This window comes from Drosophila serrata, unplaced genomic scaffold (genome assembly GCF_035046125.1).
Source record: "Drosophila serrata isolate PLE 108 unplaced genomic scaffold, ASM3504612v1 contig_184, whole genome shotgun sequence".
NCBI lineage: Eukaryota > Metazoa > Arthropoda > Insecta > Diptera > Drosophilidae > Drosophila > Drosophila serrata.
The window spans coordinates 9,515,280-9,531,082 of NW_028257082.1; the positions used below are offsets into that span (position 1 = coordinate 9,515,280).

The 15,803-nt window shown below is 36.1% G+C and overlaps 2 protein-coding genes across 4 annotated transcripts; both read right to left on the reverse strand.

Annotated features, from left to right (window-relative positions):
• Positions 1-158: 158 nt before the first annotated feature.
• LOC110179310 (uncharacterized) lies at positions 159-5,917 on the reverse strand. Of its 3 annotated transcripts, none has more exons than XM_020946799.2 (6): positions 5,711-5,917; positions 2,902-3,063; positions 2,430-2,571; positions 1,536-1,835; positions 1,327-1,441; positions 159-1,269 (listed from the first exon to the last, which is right to left on the reverse strand). In XM_020946799.2, the coding sequence occupies exons 2-6, from the start codon at positions 3,035-3,037 to the stop codon at positions 1,123-1,125; spliced, it is 840 nt and encodes a 279-aa protein (XP_020802458.2). In that variant the 5' UTR covers positions 3,038-3,063; positions 5,711-5,917; the 3' UTR covers positions 159-1,122. The 3 variants fall into 3 exon arrangements, with proteins under 3 accessions (XP_020802458.2, XP_086685196.1, XP_086685197.1); XM_086829070.1 differs by having other exon boundaries at positions 2,902-3,267; positions 5,711-5,871; XM_086829071.1 differs by having other exon boundaries at positions 2,902-3,267; positions 3,342-5,846.
• Positions 5,918-11,673: 5,756 nt separating this feature from the next.
• On the reverse strand, positions 11,674-12,363 carry LOC147644428 (uncharacterized). Its single transcript, XM_086829167.1, has 4 exons — positions 12,328-12,363; positions 12,116-12,271; positions 11,890-12,054; positions 11,674-11,826 (listed from the first exon to the last, which is right to left on the reverse strand). The coding sequence occupies exons 1-4, from the start codon at positions 12,361-12,363 to the stop codon at positions 11,674-11,676; spliced, it is 510 nt and encodes a 169-aa protein (XP_086685293.1).
• Between the last annotated feature and the right edge of the window lie 3,440 nt (positions 12,364-15,803).

A 15,803-nucleotide genomic window follows, 5' to 3' on the forward strand; every position in this document is an offset into this window, starting at 1 on the left:
TATCTTACATTGTTTGATCCTCATAACAGGGTAATCCTTGCTTCGGTCTTCAAAATTAAACCTTCCCCTATTTGGCTCGTTTTCCCTTTTGCTTTTTTTTGCATTAATTTATTTTCTCGTATTTTTTTATTGTTTTTTCTTGCATATGCATGTGTGTGTTTTACTTAAAATAAATGTTACTCTTTAATCATAATATATATTCACAGTTTTTTGGTAAGAAGGTGTGTGTGTGTGTGTTTGAGAGAGAGTGTGTGTATTTAAGTTAAACTAATATTTATTTATATGTATATATGTATACTTCCAAACGCCTTGTAGCATTATTAATTTGAATATATTTAAAGGTATTTACAGTGTGTGAAATAAATATACGCTATCCACTAAATAGGTTTATAAATAATCTATAAAATCCTCTCGTTCATAGAAATGCACTTTCGTTTTGTGTAAAAGTTATTGCCGATATGTGAGCAAATCCACTCGGGAGTGTTGTGCGCTTGGAGGTGTTTTTGAATTTTTGCTTTTATTTAGTATGTTTCAGAAACGGAAAAATGGCGGGATAGGGTTGCTTTCTAACTTCAGCTAACAATGGTTTTGGGGGAACCTAGGAAATATTACCTAAAATATGCCTACACTTAAAGCCTGGACAACTGCTGCAACAAACTCAACGAAACTCTAGTATTGCACGATCGACGATTGGAAAGTAAGGCCAACAACAACTAACTGCCTGCCACACTCAACACTGATTCTAACTATCTAGCCTATATCCTTTATATAGTAACATTCATAACCGTATATACATATATACGATCTTAGCTCTCCTACCACCCACTTCATATATATGTATATATATATATGCATACTGGTATACATAGCATACTTAACATTTACTTTACTGTATAGCTTAAGTGTTGCTTACTTTTCGCTCTCCTATCTCCTCTCTCTTTTTTGGGGACTTCTCTCTAAGGACTCGTGTGGCCTAAGCTGACTGCCAAAAGTATGCAACAGCGTGTGGAATTCATTCGGTGTGACTTGGGGGAAACCTTAACTATTTCTCCTTATTTTGTCGGCTGTCCCGTTTTGGTAAGACTGTTTCTAGATTTATGCACTTAGCTGTGATTCCGCCATCTATCTGTGACCTCTGCTGCTGGTCAGCACTGTAATGAGAGTCCCTGTCAGCAGGAGACTCAAACTATTGCCGCAAGATCGCTGGGAACCATTGCCATCGCCATCCCGACATATGCCCGGATTTCGGGTAAAATCCTCGCAGTAAATCTACAAGATACAGATAGTCACAATATGTTGATTAGAAAGCATCCGTTAAGCACTCACCTTGGTCAGGCTATTGGCGTATTTGTCGACCAATTCTCGTGTGAATTTGGCCGCCTCATTGCCGCAGATTTTACGGGCCGCATCCTCCGAGCAATCCACAAGTTCGTTAATGGAGCTACAAGATATTATAATTCATTAAAATATATTGTATATCAATATTTAATTTTCAAAGTGAACAACCTAATGTTGAAATATTTCCCCTGACTTACCAGCAAATGGTTTTAATATTCTCATTAAAAGTCCCATTCTCCGCATTCTCCTGGTTCTTGTTGGGCTTTAGAAATACCATGGTCTCCTTGTACCGACTGGCGCACACCTCGAACTCCTTTTTGGCCATTTCGGAGCAGGGCACATGCTTCAGGTACTCCTCCTGGAACTCGCCCTTGTTGCACAGATCCCGAATAAACTGATTTGTTCCATGGTAGAGCTTATTGAACTGATTCCTCTGCTGCAAGTCCATGCAACGGCGAGTGTAGCTCTGGATGCACCTTACACCCTTGCGAAGCTCGCTATAAAATGTGTTTAAAACATTTGAAATAAATACAAGAGAAAATATTTAGTGAAAGAAGTTGAGAATTTATGCAGCTCTGGAACTAAAAAAAATATATATATGTACATATAAATATTATGACCAGTATTATTTTCATTGTATAAAGCCAAGGTTTGTTCATTAATAGTGTTGAAGTTCTTTTTAACTATCCTTGATATTAAATTATTAAAATTTGTCCTTATTATACCCTTACTAAGTTCTTTAGAGATTTATAAATCAAAGTCGTAGTGATATTTAATTTAAACAATTTAAGGTATTGCAATAATACAAAGAAAATTGTCTCTGGAAGTAGAGAACAGAAATGCGCAGAAAACTGCAGCTAAGCTTGTTCACACAGCTCATAAAATATACAATGTGTTTTTGTATATGTCAACTGCAATTAACTTTAGCTTATTTTACATATCTTTACATGTTCATTTGCATACATAAAGAACTTGATGATCAAACTTTGACTTTATACCAAATAGAAGGAGATTGTTAGAGGGATTGGTAGCATTTTGAAACCTGTTCAGATCAACGAGGGACTATTTTTTCATCTGCGTGGGCCACTTACTGACAAAGTTTGTCCAGTTCCTCCTTCTTGGCCGGGCCAATCGAGAACTCCGACGTTAAATGCAGCATATCAAGTGGTTCGGCGCACTTGGTGAACTCCTCCTGGCCGCATTCCTGTGAACTTGCCACCGAGAGGAGCAGGGCTGGAAATCGGAGGAGACCAGAGGATGGAGCACAGAATGGATGTAGAGGAGCGTGGGTGAGAGACAAATAAACAAACAAACAGAAACATTGAAATAGTGCTCGAACTGAAAGCTAAAAGGCAATCTGAGACTCTTGGCCAGGAGCAGGAGCAGGAACAGGACCTCCTAGAGCAGTAGTTGCAACAAAGTTGCAAATGTGCGTCAGGGGTAATAAAGTTAAACGTAAGTGAAATTGGCATTTCATAAATTTTTTGGCCCAAAGTTTGCTCCGTTTTTGGCATGAAGAGACTCGGACAGATCGGGTCGGATAACCCTCGAAAAGATACTCACCCGAGAAAATCAGCAGAGTCCAGCTCCAGTTGAAAATCCAATTCCAGCTTTGATGCATTTTCATTCTCAGTTCCCCTCCTATATTTAGTTTGCAATGCAATTGTTTCGTTTTTTTGCGAAGTGCAGCTAAGTGCATTTACTTTTGCGGTGACGTCACGGAAACTGGTTTGGTTACAACAATAAATCATTAGAGAATAATTAAAACAATGATAATTATAAAATGCATATGTTTTTATGGCAAATTATAGGCTTCTACTGATTCATAATGCTCGATACAGTGTCGGTAAGTTCTCTGTGTTTATTTATTTAATTATTTATTGCCCCGATCGAGGCGCAGTAAAAGCATGTCGCTGATGACAAATAAAGCTGCAAAATAAGAAATAGAAAGAAAAAAAGAAAATCACGACCAAGCTGAAGAAGAAAAATTGATCTAAAAATACCCAGCGTTGAAGAGAAAAGCGAAAGCGAAACGTCAGAGGCTGTCTTCTCATTTCGGGTTGCCTGTTTTCTTTTTGGGATTCCTTCTAATATTTTTCCTGGCCGTGGGTGCTTTTATTTTTACCTTTCATTCTCGCCAATTATCTTTGCAAATGTGGCGTGGACAGGTCAAAGTATAGTTTTTGGGAACAATTGCGTGGGTCGCTTCAAGCCAAAACCAAAACATTCGCACAACAATAATTGTTTTGATTTTTGTTTTGTGACAATCAGTTAATGGGGTATACTGTTTTCCAGTTTGAAAAATAATTACTTAATTGATCTTAAATAAAAATATTTAAAATGTAAGATACCATATCTAATTAACACCACACATGGTTCATTTAAAGAAGAAACAATTAAAAATATTACTAGTTAAACAAATTCTATTTAAAAGCTTAAAGCCATATTCTCAATATCAATCTCAATGTGTTTTAGGAAATGAAAGTATTTAAGGAAAAGCAATTGTAATATTTGTTATATAAGTTATAATAGCTAAGTATTACTTTCAGGTTAAGCTAAATCTAAACAAATTAATCATTATAAATTAAGAATATAGCTTGACTTGTTAAAACTGATTCAAATTTTAACCCAATCTCTCTTTCCCATAATAAATTTCAATATTTAAAAGCTTTCTGAGCCAACAAATAATGTTTATTTAATTATCAAAGAGACTGTGCAAATGCACTCTCTCATTATTGATAGGCCCGATTTTCTCCTCTTGCCACACTCTTTATTATATATATTCCCACCTCGCTGTTTGCTTCCCACATTTGCATAGACATTAAAAGAGATAAACACAAGTGAAAATTAAAAGAAAAAATGCATTCAAATTGCTGTCGATTTTCATGTGCATCCATTTGACCAGGTAAATGCTGTGTTGATGGCTTTGATTATGTTTTGTGGCCATTTATGTTATTATTTTGTTATTATTTGCAATACGGCAATATGTAAATACAAATAAATGTTGAGCATTCTCTCGGACAGATGCATTGAATGCCTATAAATAAACGATTCAAACACGAGCACAAACAAACACTTTTCAAATGCCCCTCGACTTTTCCTCGGGAATTTGTTTACGTTCGAATGATTGAAGCAAAATATGAGCAGCACTCAGAGAGAGTTGACTGAGGTCAGGGTTCCCGGGGGAAAAAACCGAAGCAAAGTAAACCCTAAATAATTAGCTAATTGAGTGACATATTTAGGTAGTGTCAAGAAATTGCAAGTTTGCTTTGTGTTGGACTCTTAATTGTAAACGCAATTTGTGCACATTTCCGCCTTGGAATTTCAATCGCGCCAATGGGCAATATTTGGTCCAATATGCAAAGCTTTCTCAGGTTGTTTTTTAAATTTTATTTTTGCCGCCACTGAAGCTCTGAAGCCGCTCAATTGAGTAACGAAAACAAAACACTTAACAAGCGGCCGAGAACGGAACACCCTGCACAACAAGTACAACTGTAAACTTGCCAATTTTCATAAAGTAAATTCTACACAGAAAGCCACACGGAAAATAATAAGATAGGGTATAAGCTCAAAAATAAAATTGATGAATCGATGATATCAAAAAAATGATTTCTAAAATATTTTAAATAAGATAAAATGTATGATAAGTGAATTAAATTTTTAAGATAACTCTTTATATTTAAGATAAATATTTGTTGTACTAATAAATTATATAGTTTAGTTGTTAACATTATTAAAGGTCAGCCGATCTTTTGAATTTTGTTAGACAAAAATTACTAAAAAAAACAACATAGAGAAATGAAATCTTAAATTTGTGTCACATGTAACCATGATAATACAATAATAAAAACCAGTTATAAAAGCATATTAACATATAAATTTAAAAATTATAAATTACAAAATACACACACAAAAAAAGCTCCCTATTAGAAATTCATTCAAAGACTTATTTAAAATTTTAAAGTAAATAAATATCACCAAACCCAATGTTTATATTTTTGAATAGATGCAATCACTAATAAATAAATAAACCTGCTTAAAGTAGATCACAAATTAAAATCCCTACAAATTTTTTTTCGTGTAAATATCGCCTTGAAAGTGTTAAGGTGGAGCGGGGGCTGTGGGGGCGTGGCTTGGTGGAGCCGGCTGCACGTGATGCAAGAAGAAGAATGCAGTCGGACGAGCCCCTCGCCGATCGCCGATGGTCGATCTTCACGACGAGATCGTCGCCCTGTGCAAAATCTCAAGCCGTCCGTGAGCCAAGAGCCGGTTTTTCCTCTTTGTTTATTTTATTGATATATATTTCAGCCTCTCTTTTTTGTATATTGATTTTCTGTGCTTTTGTTTTCGGGGTCTCAATTTGTTTGATTACTTGGGCGGCTGCAGCAGCGGATCGAGAGACACTTTCGAACGGCGAACTGCAGTTGGCGAAGCTGAACGTTGACCGCGTGGATCAGGCGGAGCAGGCGCGCCGTGTTGTTGGCCGAACGGTGGACAGAAGCGAACTGAATCGCTCAGCAGCGCCAGAAAGCCAGAAGAAGCGGCGCCAGTTGTCAGTCGGCCAGCGAATGGCAGACTCGATTCGCTGCCGAGTCCCCCAAGCGCACGACGACCGAGCGCACAGTTGCCCCTTTTGCTCCAAATACATTGCAAAATTAATAACTTTTGAATTTATTTCAGTTATTGCAATAATTATGTGAAAATTGTATGAATAATTTAGTTTTAAGTTTTTTAAATTTGTTATAATTAATTCGCTTTACTTAATCCATTGTCTCTTTGCACAAAGTTTTACAAAATCAATCAATGCAATTAATTTGTTTAGCTTTATTGGAAATGTGTTGTTTAATTCTATTAATCAACCATTAATTGACCAAAGTAAAATTTAAAAAAATCAAACGAATTGGGAAAAAGAAGAATAGGAAAAAATTACATATAATACTGCACATATATTACTTTTTATAATTAATTTCATGTTTAAAAAAAGTGTTTGAACTTTAAACAGCATGTAAAATATTTAAAAAAATGGTTAAATACATGGTTAAAATACATTAAATTAACTTTGATCAAATTTAAAGACACAAAAATCGACTTTATTATAAGGTTTTAAAAAACGAGCCACTGTGCCGAGACCGAGTCCCCAATCCCACGAAAACCGAAAGCCCCAATCCGTAGACGCGAGCAACATGTTGCCAGCGAACGGCAGCAACATCGCAAGCAACATGAGCCGAGCAGCAACTGCAACAACAGGTATTTCCCATTTCCCCGCCGACAACGGTGTGCAAATGATAAGGTGCTTTGGCACACGAAGGCTACTCTGCTGATAGAATAGACTCTGGCACACATACTTGCACTAATCCAAGGCATGGTATGGCCGCCTCCTCGCTATTTGCCTTTCAATTAATTTAATAAGCCGGAAACGAGACGCGGGCGATAAGATTGTATACTTGGACAGGCCTGAAGGTGCTTAAAAAAAATATGTAAGCTACAAAATGGATAAATAATGCTGAAATCCATAATAAAGAAATATTTTCAAATATTTTATAAATATTTCTGTAACTCGAAAATATGTGGAAATGGTTTGCTTTGCACTACAATTTTTATTCATATTTCAAAACTTTTACCAAAAAAAAAAAGGTTCAAAACGAAGGAACAAATATATATCGAGATTAATAATGATTAGATATAAAGTTTATCAGTGGGAAAAACTACCTATACTTAAAATATTAAAAACCGTTCTTTATACTGTCCGAAGAGCTGGTTTCCGTTCTACTTGAGACATTTTCTTTCCGTGTGAAATATATATACAGTTTTCCCCCCCAGCCATGGTATTGGCCAATCATTTTTGTCGTTTTGTGAAATATTTGATTGTTTATGTTTGTCAAGCGCCAATAGAGAGCCAATAAGAACAACAATCAATGAGCGACTTCAGGTTCAAGTGTACTCAATTTACACGTGTGTCCTTGCCTTTGTTTTCCTCCCCAACTTCCCACCCATCAACACCGCCCATAAAACTCCTCCCCCATTGTGGCTTCAATTTTTGTTTGCTATATGCCAATTTAGCGGTATGTTTACATATTTACTGTAAACACTGTCTAAATTAGGCGGAGATTTTCTCCCCGCCCCGTGGGACTTTGTAATAGAGTTTCCTCGAACAAGAGACAGACACATTCACAAATATGAATAGTTGCAAACAATTGAATTACCAGCTCGAAGGAATAAACACCTTTAACTATATTATCAAACTGCAGGGGAAAATTCAAGGGGAATTGGATCGTTGCAATGGCAATGGCAAAGAAATCTTAAACAATGTGGCATTTACACTAATTGGGACAGAAATTTATGGAATAATTTGTTGAAAGAACTGTCTTAGATAATTGTAATAACATTGAATGAGATAAAACAAAAAGGTTTGCGGCCGAAAATTTCATAATTTGATTATTGAAATAAACAAAAGATTTACATGATTTTCGGACATTCGAACTAAACATTTATTGTGTGTCTTTAATTGTTCCTGGCCTTGGTCAAATGGTCAATTAAATTAAGTTGGTTTGTGTTAAAGTTTTCTTTAGGTCATCTTTGATTTATTAATACACAAAGACAGCTTTCCGGCTAAAATTTCACCAATGAATCAATATTCATAACAATTTTATTAGCCATATAAGTTGTTTAACTTGATTTAAGGCACTTATAGATTTAATTGTACCAGACGACGCTCTATCTATAGATCAGATAGAGTCGTAATTCATTCAATTGGCCACTTCAGAGCTTGGGTCTATCTAAACCATTCACTCCGCAGATTAGATAGTGCTTATTTGTTGTCCATCGTTGGGTGATTTAGCAGGAATATCTATTAAAGAATTTTCAAATACAATCAACTACGAAAGAGTGGCCTGCTAAATGCTCAAAGAATATTCATTTCTTTAATTGTGTTCCTTTGAACTTCTATATTTATAAAAACTTTCAAGACCATAATTGAGTAGGGTATTTTAAGTTTTATTACAAAAAGTTTCGATAAACCAATTAAATTCCAACTCAACTGGGAAAATAAATGGTGTAAAAAAAGGTAAACAACTTTAAGTGTGGCATGCCACACATTCACTACTGTGCGGATTGTTTTTCACTTCCAGTTTCGTTTTTTGTGCTCCACTTTTGCATCCATAATTATCGGAACTTAACCCTTGGCAAAGGCAAGTGCAACAAGCCCTGTGAGTGTGTCTGTGTGAGTGGGGAGGTCATTACCATCGGCCACATGCGTTTGGGGTTGACTTTGTGGGGGAGAAAGAGGAGCAGGAGTGGAAGCCAGGCTTTAAGCCATTGCTTATACGACAAGCGAAAACAAAACACAAGTTTATTTTATTTTACTTGCCAGCCATGCCCCGACCTGCCAGAGGAGTGTGCTCCTCTTGGTCACGCCAGTAGCCCATACAGCTAACACCTACCAATCCACAGACATACACAAGGACACTGTGGGAAATACACTGTATCTATTGAACTATTTTAGTCGCAATTAAAAGAAAGAATCCCGGATATTGCACTGGAAACAAAGTAATAAATCATAAGATAGTTTCCTATAAATCGTTATCATATATTATTTGAGTTGTATCTGATAGTGAGGATTGTCTCCGTCTGAAACATTTTATAAATCTCTTTTGTAGCCATTACCTTATCAGAGCTTGTGTCTTAACTAATTAGCATATAATAACTTATTAAGATAAGTTATTTTAAAACCGTTTTAATTAAAACTTAAATTTTTACAACTGAATTCAAATTGATCATATGTTTTCCACACAAAATTTCTCCCTGTACACACACACACACACATTGGGTTATCGCGCATTAAGGACACCAGCAACAACATCAACAATAACACCAACAACACCAATAGCAACAACAGTGAAAGTGGCCAAAAAGGCGTGAGAGTTGGGAGGAAAAAGTAGGGGGGTGGACTCAAGGTGGGCGGCCGTGGGTGTGGCTCGCTTGGCTTTTGTTCCTGCTTTTCCTGCTGCATTAGTTTGTGTTTGAACTTTGCAAGTTTTTGCCATTATTGTTGTTCTTGCTGTTGGTGTGGTTATTGTTGTTGTTGTTGGTGTTATTATTGTTGTTCTTGTTATTGTTGCTGGCACTGGCCACGCAGCAGCGCAACTGTTGATGTTTACATTTAGCGCTTGGATTTATGAACTCCGCATGCGGGGCACGTAGCATTGGACAATTTAAAGTTTAGCACACACACACGACACACACACACAAGCATGCAGACGCACCGAATAGGCCAAACTAGGGAAAGCCCCGCCGAGATGAGAAAGCGGCAAAAGGTCAATTGTCGTTTTGGCTCGCAGGACAAAGGACCTACGAACAACGACCAACTCCTCTCCTCGTGGCATTCATTCTCTTCTTAAGTATTTACGCTTAGTTTATTTTTATTTGTTTAACGGCAATGAGTCCACAAAAGGCAAAGTCGGGAAATTAATGGACAGTTTGGGCGGCGTTGCTGTTATTACTCCGTTTTGGGGAATCCTGTCGATTGCGCTGAAATTGAGTGTAAAAGAGTTTTTTTATATGGGGAATGTCGGTGTGTGTTTTTACTGGAAGGATTTCAATGGGATTTGTACGGCTCATAGACAGATTTGTAACTATTTTTATTTCTACTTTAAAAAATATAAGTTTTTTGTATTTAATGTATGTATATTTTTGTATGAGAAAGCTATTTTGTTTGACATAAAATAAAGTATTTGCTTTTAACTTACATTTCAATTAAATTAAAATGAAGTATTTGTATACAAATAGTTAAAACCAAATATTCAATAAAATTACATACAATTCATTTAATTTCAGTAACATTTTCATATTTTTCCAAATAGGACAGTGGCGTCACCTATTGGGATATAGAATCTGGATATATATTCCGCACTGCTATATCATGGCGCCACTGAGGCATACTGACTAACTGTAAAGGTAATGTAAAATCGTTTGGTAGTTCAAAAGCCGAGCACTAAATTTTGAACGGAGCGCCACTGAGAATTTTCACGAAGTTTTTCTTTTAAATAAATAAAAATTAATAAGAGTACATTTAATTTAACTAAATAACTCTAATAAGATGAAATTGGGTTTCAAAAGTAAAAGCTCGTATTCAATTTATTTTTTCAAAATCAAACTAAACTAAATTAACCTCGGGAAGCCGAGATTTATATATCTCTGCCGATTACAACTATTATCATAGGGACAAATTGAAAATCTATAAACAAAAACAAGAATAGAAATTTAAATGCGGAAGGCTTGGCGTTGTTAATTCTAATTAGGTTAAGAAACCAGCAAATGGACTTTAAAAATATCAAAACTACGACAAAAATGCGTTAATTTCACTTTGGAAAGCTTTTATATGTTTGTTTTTAATTCGTTAATAAATCTGCATAGTCAATTTATAATTATAATAATAAATTTAAAAAAAAAATTGTAAAAAAAAGTTCTGCCGTATGTTCCTGAAATGACTACTTCACTATATTGTACGCTTTTTGCTTAAATTAGAAGACCCAGCAAAGGTATCGAATGTTTCTTGCAAATTCTGTTACGTTAAAAAACTCAGTCTTGCCACATGTCTGGGTATTTATTTTCGTTTTTTAATTTAAAGCAGTTGAAGCAACCTTGTCTGGCTATACCATACACCTGCTCAGCTAGCGGGCATACATGGCGTATACTTAACATTACAACCCGTAAATTAAGTATACGCAGTGTGTGACATAAGGAAGAAAAGGCTGAAAAATTATAAAGATTAGTAGATAAAGCAAGTTTATCGAGAAAAATTACGAATATTGGGAAGCTGATGTTTGTATACCAATGCAGTTTGCGATTGAATTATCGGTTCGAATTTTATATATTCAAATTTTTATATGCAAATTTTTTTCGAAAAATCAAAGCTTAAAAATCTCATAACTGCACCAAAAAAAGCATTAATTTCTATTCGAAAATCTGTCCTACTTTAGTTTTAGAAGGTTTATAAATCTGCATCCTCAATTTAAAATTTTAAAAATTTAATTTTTTTTGCCAAATTGTTGCCAATTTTAACGATTTATTTAAGGGGTTACACCTTATAAAATTTCGAAAATTTTGAAAAAATACAATTTGAACCGGACTTAGCTAGATCGATTCTGTTGTTCATGCTGATCAAGAATATATATGATTTATAGGGTCGGAAATGACTCCTTTACTATGTACCAGGTTCTGAATGAAATTATAATTCCTTGCAAGTGGGAAAATGATTTAAAGGTACAAGTGAAGTAATCAATACAAATTGGTTCTCATCAATTTAACCAATTTAATTTAATTTAATTAAAAATCTCTTTAATAAATATTCATATAAGATTTCAGTTCCAATAACTTCATGCCATTAGTATAATAAACGCTTTGTATAAGATAATTTCCTTCAGGAACCGGAAGTACAGTATCTAATATATGATTTACATAGGTTATGGGCAGCTCTATATAGACGTTGTGCTGTAAATACAAAATAAAGAATTAAATTAAATTAAACGTTCATTGTGTTTCATTAATACTTACATTGTAGGGGCATGGATGAGTTATGTTCGAATAGGGAGCAATTAGGTCGTAGAAGAATTGCGTCACCTTGTTTCTTTTGCCGCTGAGGAACAGACAGCCGTCAACGGTGAAATTAAAAAGAAACGGCTTATAGCCACTGAGTCTCTTGAACACCTGAACATGAATCTGAAATACAAATAAACAATAATATCAACGTTTTTTCCAAAAAATATATATTATTTCCTACCATTACATTAGTCAGTGGTAACTGGTCAAACCTTGACTGGAAGCTTGCGTATTTGTACGTACGATTTATAGATTTCAAAAAGCATTTCTCAACCTTCAATGCTGATTTGTTGAAGGAAGTGCACTTTAAATTAGTGAACTCAAATTTGGATTGAACCTTTAAAGGAATTTATTAAAAAGGATAGACTGAAGCCAAGTTAGCTATGTACTTACTGCCAATGTTGTAAACAATATAATTACTGTAGGCATCACGAAAGCTGACTTTAACGGAGCCATGGCTCAATAGTCATTAAACAGGGAAAAATGGTTTTTAAAAGTTTGAACTACTTTGATGATTAGTTTTGGTAATTAGTCCAAATGAGCCGATTTTTTTTTTTGATAGTTCAATAATTAGTAATTGTTATATATAGTTTTGATAAAATAATTACAAATTTAATGAGTATAAAACAAGCCTATAATTATTACTCTTATTATTACTGTATTTATTGTGTATTACTATACATACTGTAATTATTAAATCTATATTTAGATACTAGGCAGAATATTGATTATAATATTTAATTGTTTTCTGGATACAATTTTAGCAAAAATATTTATATTTACATTTATGAATGCGGCCATTGCTGAATTAATATTGATCGACACTCTGCCTATCTGGTAATAAAACACATTAGCTTGGCGGCAATCCTACGGTTCGAATCATAGAGATTATTGTACTAATTTTATGCACAAGCCGGAATTAATTGTTGGATTTCACCAGCCCCATTGGCTGTATCAGCAGGTTGACACTCTCAATTGACTTGTAGGTTGTTTGGGCCTGATTATCTACCTGCTTTCCCCGCTCTTAACAAATTGAGGCGATTAGAACGTTAATTGCGGGGCGTAAATCTGGCCAAGTGCCGCCCCGTCCGCATCACAACATCCATCAGGCCGGGCCGAAACTAAAACGAGGCTAGCAGCCGTTTTCGGCCAGGATTTACGAGCCACATTAGACCAGTGTGTGGAGCTGGAAGCTGGGAGCTGCAATGCCATGGAGTGGCCTGGCTATGAGTGGACTGGAGTGGAGTGGAGTTCGCCTGGCTGGCCGGTTGTTTTGGCCTGCTCATAAGCAAATTTGAGGCAACAAGTAGCCAAGTCGAGCGCTCCATGGTTCCAGTTTTGGCCAGGGGCCCCTTTGGCCCCTCGTAGTCCCTCCCCCCCACGTAAGTCCCTCTTGGCCCCTGCTCAGCTTCCAACTGACAATGTTTACGGCAGCGTTGACAGTTTAAATCGCTCTGTGCTCGTATATTTTGACGTTTTACAGCTCGTGTGTTTGGCCACTGTGAGTTTGTGTGTGTGTCGAATGGCTACGGCACTTGTTAGCCTGGCCGGGAATGGCTTTTTGGCCATTGCCTAGACCCAGGCGCTAAACGTGAGAAAGATGCTATTGCCGACGATGGTCGCGACGCTTTCTGGATCATTACGCGACCCCGTCTTTGGGCTAACAATGAGCGCTTGAAGAGCATTCGGCCATTCGGCACTTGACTTGCCCACACAAAAGATACTCCTCAAGACAGGGAGGTGGAGTTGAAGATTCATGCAGGGAGAGAAAATTGTGGGTTTGAAAGTAAATAAATAATAATTATTGTTTGAATATTAAATATTCATAAATTATCTTATCTAAAAATGATTTAAAATATTAAAAATTAAATAAGAATGGTTGAAAGATTTTAATATACTTCCTCAAGTTAATTAGTTTCAGAATTTGAGAGTTACTTCCCTCCCTCCCATTCTCTCTCTTTCTCACTCTCTCGCACAAAGTTCCTCTTTGGGCATGACCGGTGTGTGTTTCTCTAGAGATATTACTTTCTGTCTATATCTCTCTCTCTCCCTTTCTCTCGAGATAGCTCTGTCCCTCACTCTCCCACATTCTCTGTTCTCTTTTCTCGGACACTATAAATACAGGCAGTGCCTCTCGCACTGACCTCATTCTGTGCGCGGCCTTCCCAGTGTTAACATCGGTAGTGATAGTGATAATGACTGCACTTCGAACCCAAGAATATCACCTGACCAACGCAATACATCTGGATAATCAGGAAAAGTCAAATGGAAATCTTTAACAATATAACACTATACTGGAAGGAAGTTAACAATGACGTGGATAACCGTATACCCTCTATGACGGTAAGTCTTAACAATGACAATTATATCAAGAATAGATATAGAAGATATAGCAGTGATCAGGCCTAGGTCTAAAATAAGCTTTCAAATTGAAATTAATACATCTATCGCTTAGTTATGATCGATTTCACTTTAAAACCTATAAATACTAGTATAGCTTCCTTTCTTGTTCATTTATAAAATATACTTCAATTTTATTTTATACATAAAGCTTACTCCATTATCTATATATTTTTTTTCCGTGTAAATATATTCGGTGGCCTTCTTTGGGGCTGGACCCTGATTTAATCGCCACTGCCCAACAAATAGCCGAAAAAAACAGAAACCCCAATAGATGAAAAAAATATGAAAATAAAAGGAGGGACGGCCGAGAAGCGCTTTTCGTGAGCGTTAAAGTAGCATTGGAATACAAAGATGATCTATAGCAGTTCACCATTGTCAGAAAGGGACGCATTTACCTGGAACAGTAGAAGAGGAAGCAGAGAGAGAGAGAGAGAGAGAGTGAAGTGCGTAGCAAGCACTCGATCAACAAAAGGCATCACTTGGATGTCGCCTCAAGTGCCTCTGGTTGTGGCTGTGGCTTTGACTGTGGTCGTCGAGTGCCGGAATGAACTACAAATACACATATACTCGCCACAAATAGGGTGTAAATATTTGCATTCTCTCTCCCTCTAGCACGGCCTCTTGCCGTCCCTCTCTATTTGGTAAATCAAATCAAATACCTGTCAGATTAGAGTGTACACTCGCCTCAGGTGCCACAGGTGGCTTTTTGGATGGGATGCTGGCGATGGGATGGCCTGGTGATGGTGTGCCTTGCAGTGGGTCAGTGTCAGAACAGAAGGGAATATAATGTTTATAAAGGAAAGGTTAGAAAAACAATTTGGGAAGGCTAAAAATACACAAAGATAGTGAGAGTCAAAGAGCAGGTGTATGGATCTAGGGCAGAGGAACTTATAATGAAAATCTCTATTTAGTCCCTGAAAATTATTCATAAAATGTTATGAATAGCTCAATTAACTTAACAAATAAATAAGTTAAATTATCTTAAATAAATTTAAACAAGTGAAAATGATTGATTGATTGACAGCATATCAAAAAGTGAGAGTAAATGAGTATAAAGAGAAACGTTATAAAGACTCTAAAGCCATTATGCGTAACGCATCTTAACCTCAAAGTCAAACATATATACATATATATTTTTTCGCCACAGCTAGTTTCTTAGTGGCTTAATTTCTAAGCATTAAAATAAAATGATTTCTCTTAGCGTAGTTACACCTGTCTATCCTGCACGCAATTCTTTAATATTCTTTTTTTTTTTGCCTCCCTTCCTCTAGAAATACCAATCTCCCATTCAATTAATTCGACAAGATTCTCAACAAATTGTTTCATAAATAAATTCATCATTCATTCCATTTCATCATCATCATCATCATCATTTGCCCTAGTTCCTTTCACGACTCATTTACAATTCATTTCAATGTGAGTGCAGCACGGATCGGCCCATGTTCGTGTTCGAGTTTTCACTGAAT

Excerpts from the sequence above, each read along its gene's own strand:
- LOC110179310 (XM_020946799.2), bottom strand. The coding sequence starts at position 3,037 with ATGCACTTAGCTGCACTTCGCAAAAAAACGAAACAATTGCATTGCAAA. Across the intron at positions 1,836-2,429 it reads GAACTGGACAAACTTTGTCA|CGAGCTTCGCAAGGGTGTAA; the intron begins GTAAGTGGCCCA and ends CACATTTTATAG. Across the intron at positions 1,270-1,326 it reads ACGCCAATAGCCTGACCAAG|ATTTACTGCGAGGATTTTAC; the intron begins GTGAGTGCTTAA and ends TGTATCTTGTAG.
- LOC147644428 (XM_086829167.1), bottom strand. The coding sequence starts at position 12,363 with ATGCCTACAGTAATTATATTGTTTACAACATTGGCA. Across the intron at positions 12,055-12,115 it reads TACCACTGACTAATGTAATG|ATTCATGTTCAGGTGTTCAA; the intron begins GTAGGAAATAAT and ends TTTGTATTTCAG. Across the intron at positions 11,827-11,889 it reads CTCATCCATGCCCCTACAAT|CACAACGTCTATATAGAGCT; the intron begins GTAAGTATTAAT and ends TTGTATTTACAG.